Raw genomic sequence first — 9,224 nt, forward strand, 5'->3', positions numbered from 1 at the left:
ATAATTTGAAATGGTTTTGTAATAAGACTTAACTATGACCACTAAATTTAGAAAAATGGTGGCTCCTTCAAAAAGGGGCTTTTTCTTTGCATCTCCTCGAGTTTTGGATAAGAGGCTGTAACAACACGTTGTCGTTGCTAGTCTGATTATTTTTTCTTTCATCATTCACATTTAATTTTAGGTAGCTTTTTAAAACAATTTCATTTTTTTCTCTTTAAAATTATTTCCCAGCAAAGGAGACCTGATCATACAGCCCTTTCAGAGACCCCAACGATCATACAGCCCTTTCAGAGACCCCCAACCACAAAAAGGCAATCCCCAAATAATAATTCAACAAACAACCCCATTTAGTATCGGACCCATCATAGAATGTCATAATCTGTTTACTATGTTGAGGGTTCACACAGGTGAACTCCTAAAACATTATACAGAATAATATTTTGCCACATTTAAATTACCATATAGGTCCTTTTGAATCCAATGTACCACAGAGAAGGCGGAAAAAAAAATATTCATATTACAAGGCTGGCCAATTCATGTCATTCCATTTAAACATGATTGATGCATATAAATATATGATTTAAGTTAGCAGCTATATTTTGTATTTCTTTGAAGAGGGGCCTGAACATAGCGTTTTCTAAAGAGGTAATCCCTGGGCCTGAACATAGCGTTTTCTAAAGAGTGTAATCCCTGTATCCAATTAATCACCACCAAGGAGTTTCCAAAGATTTGAAGTTTAAAAATACCTTTTTCGGGTGCAAGTTTTTGCAATGTTGTTTGAACCCCTTCCAAGTCCTGTATGAGTTCTTATTATCTTTAATATATGGGAGCTCCTTAGAAATAGAGCACCCCCTGCTGTACAAGGTCGTGAATCACTTTGAGCAGCACCATCAAAATAAGTCCATGCTCTTGATCTAACCACTTCTTCCAAAACAATTCGTCTTGGCTTTTCATTCTTTTTTATTTAAAATAACTAAGGATAGTCAAGCTTTGTGAGACATTGTATTACTGGAATCATCTTTGTCTTTTAACAAACTAGCATTTCTATCCAGCCATATGCACCATGCAATGATAATTGACAATGCTTTGAATCTCATAAAATTTCTTTTGTCACACTAATTTTTCATAGCCTCCAATCATCTTTTAGTCTTGTAAGAGACTCCACCTCTGTCCAAATCTTGAGTGCGAAGGGGCATTGTAAAAGCTTCTGTTGAATGTTCTCCTCATCCTGCAGACCAAGTGAACAACTGTTGGGACTGTATATGTTTCTTTTCTAAAGATTTCTTTGAGTAAACACCTTATTTTCAAGTGCTGCTACTCATATAAAGATTTTTGATGTGAGAGAACACTCGAGTGTTCAAGTATTCTTGTACCACTAATTTGCATCTCATTGCTGCTTCTTTCTTCACAAGTAACCTTTATATTCAAATTGATATAGCATTCTCCAGTTGGGTCCCTTTACCAAATCAATTCATTTTATCTAAACATGATTAGTACCTATCTCATGCAGTAACACGATCTTGTAAACTGATCATCTCAGTTGACACTCCTACCTCCAAATTAAAGAAATGTGTGGATATGCCCCTTTGTTGAGATCTAACTTATAATGTAGAATATTAACCAAATTTTTAGAAAGCCTGTAATTTTCACAACCAATCTAAAGATCTTCCACTAGTTTCACTCTATTCCCTCAACTATCTTCCGAACAAACCACCTTCCAATCAAGGGAAAAACCATTATCATTGATTTCCATGTAATGGAAGGTTTATGTGTCTTGCTGATTTTTTGACCCAATCTTCAATTTTTTTTAACTAGAATGAGTAGATTTTTATATAAAATATATCGCACCTGTTCGCAAACAAGACCGGGATTTTACATAGATTTTTCCAAGATTACAAAGTGCTGATAATGCTTCATTTGTTCTGCAATATATCTGATCTGCCCACAATTCCTCATTCTGGAGCCTTTACAACTGTAAATTTGACAAAATTGAAACATAAGATATTTACATTTACAATGCATCATTTAGAAACTGTGAGAAAAAAACATATGAAAGCTAAATATCCAATTGGCATTGAACTGTTAAGGTCTAGGCCAATTAAGCCTTGGTTTTGGTCCTGCTCGGTCGAGGAGTCCTCATTTTCCTTGCTGCTCTTGTCCACTTTGAGCTTTAGCTGCTCAATTTGATGCCTCAATGCATTAACTTCATCTTCCAGCTGGCATATGCGCTTTCGTTTTTCTTGCTTTCTCTCCTGCATCAATAGGTTCTCTTGTAGTTGCTGATGTATGCTACATTGCAATTCGATCAGGCCTTCTCTAAGCTCCAAGTGGTCCTGCACATAGTTTATGCAGGATGGCCGAATTCTCCTTCCCTCTAGAGAGGTTCCCACCTGCGCCCCCCTAGACCTCGACCTACGATTGCCCCAAGAGCCCAACCATGAACTGGCCTCTGCACTTTGTACACTAGAATCCATTTTTCGGCTGTCCAAAATGTTCCAGAACTTTCTGTCACTCCCACTCAAATTCAGAGTGCACTTGACCCTTTCCTCCTCGCTGTCCTCTAGCTAGGCCCCAGGGATCAAATCCAGGGCATCCTCACGGACCCAAGTATTATAGATCTTCTCACCTATCGCTGTGTTCAACTAGACCTCCCTTTGTTGTTCTACTAACCAATTATCTCCAAGATTTTGGACTTGAACCTCCGCCCACTTCAGTAAAATAACGACGTCCAACCCAGTAACAACATACAGACTCTCAAATGGCCTCATACCCTCAATTGCATTCAGACCCTTAATTGCACTCAGGCCTTCAATTTCTCTCAGACCCTCAATTGCACTCGGGCCCTCCTTGAAATTTATCCGATCAACCTAGGCCCAATAACAGACAATCAACAACCTCGGCTTCAGATGCCAGGCCTTCATGGAGGCCACCTTAGCAACATATATCCTTAATTCATACAAACAAAACATATCGTTATTCCCTTTATAGCTGTTGCTGGACTGAACGATGATGTTGTGCTGAGCGAAGAAGCTGATGCAACTGAGATCTTGATAAGTCTCCATTTTTTCCTTGTCATCCTCCATTAATTCCCCACACTGCTCCTGGTCCATCCTTCCCAGCCGAATTATCCTCCCACGAGTGAATAAGGCTTCTCTGTGAACCAGAATTAAATTTTGCTCTGAAAATCCCATACTCCTGCAATCTCCTGAGGAGATGCGCCGTCCTTTACCCCATGAACCAGGGCATGGGAACTGAAGATGCACGCCAAGGTCCCTTTCGAAAATAGGTGTAGTACCAGGGTGATGGACTCTGACACGTCGCAATTGAAGGTAGAGGACAATCTTGCCACGATGCTCCATGGCAGACCAGAGCTCACATGATATGATCAGACATGGCCCAAGGGCTGATGGGATGAGGTGGAATGGGGTGGAGATCATGGCGGGGAGAGGCAGATGGGTGAGGGGGGCAATGGGGGAAAGGAGAGGAGAATGGAGGGAAGGTGGGGATAAATAAGGAGGAAGGGGAGCGAAGGGAAGTGGAGGGGGATTAACTGACAGGGGGGAGGACAAAGGGGAGGGTGGAGGGGCCAATTTACCGCTTTAAACAAAATGAAAACAAAGTCTCCAATAACTGTATATATTAATTTCCTTGCAAGGCTTCAAGCCTCTCTCAATATCCACAAGTTGTATCCCATCAGTTTACTTATGGGATGTCAGTCGTGCTCTCGACCTCATTCAATATGCATCTTTCTTCTCTCAACTGGCATGCATGATTAGCCTGTTTGTCAGCGTCTTGGTTGTTTCTTCTGAGAATATGATAGGAGGACGCCAAATCGAAGGAGGGGAGCAATCCCTGAGCTTTTGTTCAAGGTAGTGTTTTTAGCTTTTGTAGCATAGATCATATCCCTAATAATTATCATGGAATCCCCTAAAACCTGTATTGTTTTTATGCCCTTATTTTGAGCCAGGGTAAGGTCCAGGAACAAGCCATACACTTCTGCTTGGTTGTTAGTCTTCCATCCAAGCCCCCATGCATATCTAAATTCAATGATTCCTTCTAGATTATTGAGAATCCCTCTCCCTCTTGCCACCCCATCCTAATCTTCAATGTTATTAGGAGCCATATTTCTAAATAATCACCCAATTCCAAAGACCCATACTTGTAATAAATTCCCATCCACATTTTGCAGTGAGCACTGTTACAAAATGGTGTTTATTCTTAGGGCCCAACCACTAACATCTTTAGGAATTGCTATTTTTTTCCATTTTACCCATGATACACATCCTTTTCTTTATCCCCTAACCAAATAAATCTAACATAGATCTTCATCTTTTTAAAAATACTTCTCAAAATGAAAACTAACGACATCCAATACAACAAAATGGCATCTAAAATTGACTTAGCAAGAACAAACCTTCCCCACCTCAATACCATTTATTACATTACACAATTTTTTCCTTATCAACCTTAGCCACTAGCGTGTCCAAATCCCTTAGTTTGTTGAAAGGGAAACATTTGTGGCCAGCCAAGCAAATTATCGTTATCAACCCATGAAAAAGATACAAATGACTTATTCGTATTTATCTTCATACTATGAGTTGAACACTATATTATCCTCTTTTCAATACTCAAATGTTTTGCACTTTTTGGGGCATGTCTTAGTGCCTCTTTGCCTTGAGCTCAACAACGTTAACCAATGAATTATATATTGATCCATATAAAAATTTCCAAAGTTTAATTAAAAAGAATACTTTTGTGCTTGGATTATTACCCTGTTTTGAAATTTATGTGTGATTTTTTTCTAATATTTTTCATTCATATAGATAACCTATACTATCAACCTTTGGGCAATGAGTCATTTTCAACAATACTTATTCTTTCATAACTTCTTTGCATATGCATCTCATATCCTCATTACAATACCAACTAGAGTTGACATTGAAAAGAAGAAAAAACACCCTATCAAGTAACAATTTCCGCTTCAACTTCAATTGGTGATGTTTTATCCTTGAGCTCAACAAGGTCAACCAATGAATTATATACTGATCCATATAAAAATTTCCAAAGTTTATTTTAAAAAGAATACTTTTATGCTTGGATTAATACCGTGTTTTGAAATTTATGTGTGAATTTTTTCTAATATTTTTCATTCATATAGATAACCTATACTATTAACCTTTGGGGAATGAGTCATTTTCAACAATGCTTATTCTTTCGTAACTTCTTTACATATGCATCTCATATCCTCATTTGTGAATGGCTTTTTATAGTCGTCAATCATCATGTTTAAGTAATATTTATTTATACAACAATGCAATTTTAGGATGAGACATTTGAATTAATATTATTAAAAATTTAGTTATATGAGCTATGCTAGCATTAAATGCATGGTCATTTCAACATGGAAATCCTTTAAGAATTGCTATAAAAATAATTGGCATTGATAACTAGCGCAATGGTTGTAGATTGAATGATTGGAGCATGTAAATGTTCCTTTTATATTGGGTTTTGAATGGAGAAAGTTTGTGGAAGGTGGGTTTATCATAAATATGGAAACAAGAGGAGCTGCATCGCAGCAAGTCCCTGCCAAGTTACTTTTACAAGTTAAAATTATAAGAATATAAAGTTATTAAAGAGTTGCCCAGCAACAATTTACATTATAATTCTTTTAAGCATCAGTAGCATCAGCTGCAGTTTCTTGTGTGAAAGATCCACGAGCAGCTGCATATCCATACCGTGCGTTATACCAAACTTACCGCAACGAAAATGGTTACAAGGTGAAAATGACCTATATTTTCTTAACCAAATGCACAATACACATAGGGAAATACTTGACTACGGCAGGTATAGTAAGGAAAACGGTTAGAAGGTGAAAATGACATATATTTTCTTAACGAAATGCACAATACACATTGGGAAATACTTGAATGTGTGAAGGATGAGAAAATGGCGTGCCATTGTAAACTGTAGAAATGGCAATGGTCAAATAGAATTGGAATTATAGCTCAATCCCAGGCCAAGAACATCAACTGAATAAGCTAACTACCTTAATGATTAAATGAATTGATAACTAGAGCATTCGTAATAATGAGTGCCTGAGAAAGTGTTGCATGATTCACTGGAAAAGCCCATCAAACTGCCTCCAGAAACTGCCTTCAGAAGTCAGATATAGCTAACTACCTTAATGATTAAATGAATTGATAACTAGAGCATTCGTAATAATGAGTGCCTGAGAAAGTGTTGCATGATTCACTGGAAAAGCCCATCAAACTGCCTTCAGAAACTGCCTTCAGAAGTCAGATATAGTAAGGACATGTTGAATAGACCTACCAGTACCGAGTCGATGTATTTTTCTTGTTGATTCTACATCAACTGCAATAAAGAACCATTGTGAGGGGCATTGAACACCTGTCAATCAGGGGAGAAGATAGAGAAGATATACTCAGTAAAAAGTAGTGCAAAGCTAAATTGAAAAAATAAATTAAAGAAATAGTTTAAAATTGTAAATGAATGACCGAAAGAATAAATGTGTAATGTTTTACTTGAACTGGAGCAAGCATCATGCAACCGGGTGAGCTCGGTTGAGCATGCATATGCACATTTGCATACTTCCTAAGGTCAAAATAGGGTCGCTAGAAACAATCGCACCAAAGTAAAGAGAAGGGTGGTAAAATGTTTCAAAAATATCAAGGTTGGGATCGTACTTGAGAGTAAATAAAGGCAAGCAAATAGGCATAGATAAATACATGCCTTCCCTGATGCTCCAGCCGAGAACCATAGTGGTATGCACGTGGGCTATGAATTATGATAACTCTACTGGCCCAGGGACATCTGTCACCCTAGAGCTCTGCAACTAACAAATGTACAGAAACATCATTTTAAACATATTGTCTCACCCCACGCCCTACACGCATTATTGCTCTCAGGGAATTTGCCAAGGATGTAGCAGTCGTCATTCTCAGGAAAGCACGCGCATCCTAAAAGAACATACGATATTTCTCGTTCAAAGCCGAAGAAAAAGACTGGAATTCCACCCAATGTGCCTTTCCTTTCGACCAGTGTGCCTTCTTTTCCTTTCAGACAGAGTTGAATTATAAAGCTTTCGTGGTGAAAAAGAAAAACCAATTCCAGAAATTCGCCAATGTGCCAAGAGGATCTATCTGTTCATCATTATGAAGCTCGATCATGTGGGTACATAACAAATTGGCATTCCACGTGCAAGCATATCAACAATTGTTGAGACATCTTGGCATGTGTCCATTACAGATGGAAGCATATCAGCCCGGCTATGAAACAATTCAATATTGCTGGGCAAGCAGCTCAATATTGTTTGTTTGGTGGAGAACTGAATTCAGGTTAACATAGAATCTGTACAGGTGACAGGATCAGAACTTCAATCTGCATAGTCATGGGTTCTCATAGATCTCAGGATTTGCCTTGCTCGTTGCTGAACTAGAAAAATTCAGCTGATGGATCACCATTGCAATAGCGAAGGCAAGCTCTTGTCCACAAACATGGATGGAAAAGTCATTACCTGCAAAGGTATGGTATGGTTTGGTTTGTGTTTTCAGCTTTTCTTTCTGTAAATAGTATTGCAGCTCTGTTTGATCAAAGATAACACAATCATCATTATCTGTCCCTTGGCTCCGGCCTTCTTCATCACCAAAGCGATTTTTTTCTGCACAGAAGAATGTTTTGGATTAGGAATTTTGATAAGTAATGCTTTCAGGTTGAATTTAGAGCAGTACCTAGAGTAGCCTCCGATTCTGATGTCCCTCTATATATATCTGAACAGATAAATCAGATAGTACATTCCTATAGGCTCAGTTTCATTAATTTTGATGTCTTTTAATTCTTCTGAACCAAACAAAAAATATAAAGAGAGGAGAATCCACTTTATATATTACGTAGTATACATTGAGAATGCGAGGATTCATTTTATGAAAATCAGTGTTTAGATAAAGACTCGAGTGGAATCAAATCGATGGTGTTCACATAGAACTAACTTGAACAAAATCCAGTCTATTTGATGTTTTGTCCATGTCTTGGTCAAGGTCCTCCAAAATTCTTTCCTGCAGGCAAAGGCAGATTTGTGGTACGCATCAGTCGACATGATTCACTTCTTTAACATCTTTTAAGAAATGTTGATCTAAAATCAACAGGAATTGATAGGCAAACACTGATGAACTCGATCACTTGAATGCATTAGATCATAGTACTAGCAGTTTAATAACCAAAGGAACAAATATGCCCAAGAAAATTCACCTGTCCCATGAGCTCCTCATGTATTGTGAGACCAACACTGCCAAGTCTCTCAACACTCGCACTAAGCGCATCTAACTCTTGATCTTGTTCTCTGGTCACCAGGCAAAGCAAGTTAACAGGCTACCAGATCAATGCTATTCAAGAAAAAGGCTGACAGGTGTAAATTCTTGGAAGAGAAAAACAAATTTTGAAAAAGGCTCTTTAGCAGAGGTGTCCGACAATTGTAAATTCTTAGAAAGGAAAAACAAAGTTCGAGAAGGCTCTTAAGCGTAGGTGTCTAGACTCTAAAGCACTGTTATAAAAAAAGCTATATTTAAAAGTGATCTTCAACAACATAAATTTGATCATACTTCTAATAACAGAATACATATATTGGGAATTCATAGAAAGGATAACAGTCATTGATGGCTTTGAACTGCAGGAAATACCAGCAAAAAAGTCGCTATATTGCGAAAGCTAGTATTGCTAGTGGCCATCCCACAATTGTTCTGGTCAGAGAATCCACGGCTTCTAATCCTGAGAAAGCCCAGCTCCTCGAGTCCTTCAAGGCCTCAGGAATATCTCTAGTCCAGGTAATCTCATTAATCTCTTAATTGTTTCCAAACCCACTGCTATTCTATCAAGTAATCATGTTATTATGACCAAAATTTAATCCTATGATCAGTTTCACATTAGAAATCTCACCTTGTTCATTGCTTCTCACTGCAGAAACATAGCTGTTGCAGAGAGCATTAGAGCTGCCACAGAACGGACAGCAATGGCCTGGTCGAGAAAATAGTGATTAGGCTCAGCTGCCACAGAACGGAGAGCAACGGGCTGGTCAAGAAAATACTGATTAGGCTCAGCTTTGATATTGGGGACTCTGCTGAGCGGGTAGGCGGACACCTCCCGCCATGCATAAACACCTGCACGACAGCCGTTATAGCATATGGCGGACACCTGCACAACGGCAACCAACC

The 9,224-nt window shown here is 38.4% G+C and overlaps 1 protein-coding gene across 1 annotated transcript; it reads right to left on the minus strand.

Moving 5' to 3' along the window:
* Nucleotides 1-7,444: 7,444 nt before the first annotated feature.
* LOC149146513 (syntaxin-61-like) lies at nt 7,445-8,399 on the minus strand. Its single transcript, XM_089446211.1, has 3 exons — nt 8,266-8,399; nt 8,007-8,072; nt 7,445-7,678 (listed from the first exon to the last, which is right to left on the minus strand). Exons 1-3 carry the CDS (start codon nt 8,272-8,274, stop codon nt 7,568-7,570), a joined length of 186 nt encoding a protein of 61 aa, XP_089302337.1. The 5' UTR covers nt 8,275-8,399; the 3' UTR covers nt 7,445-7,567.
* Nucleotides 8,400-9,224: the final 825 nt, after the last annotated feature.

The sequence above is a fragment of the Pinus tabuliformis genome, chromosome X (assembly GCF_031772625.1).
Source record: "Pinus tabuliformis cultivar Carrire ecotype Pingquan chromosome X, CPIR1, whole genome shotgun sequence".
In the NCBI taxonomy this organism is placed as follows: domain Eukaryota; kingdom Viridiplantae; phylum Streptophyta; class Pinopsida; order Pinales; family Pinaceae; genus Pinus; species Pinus tabuliformis.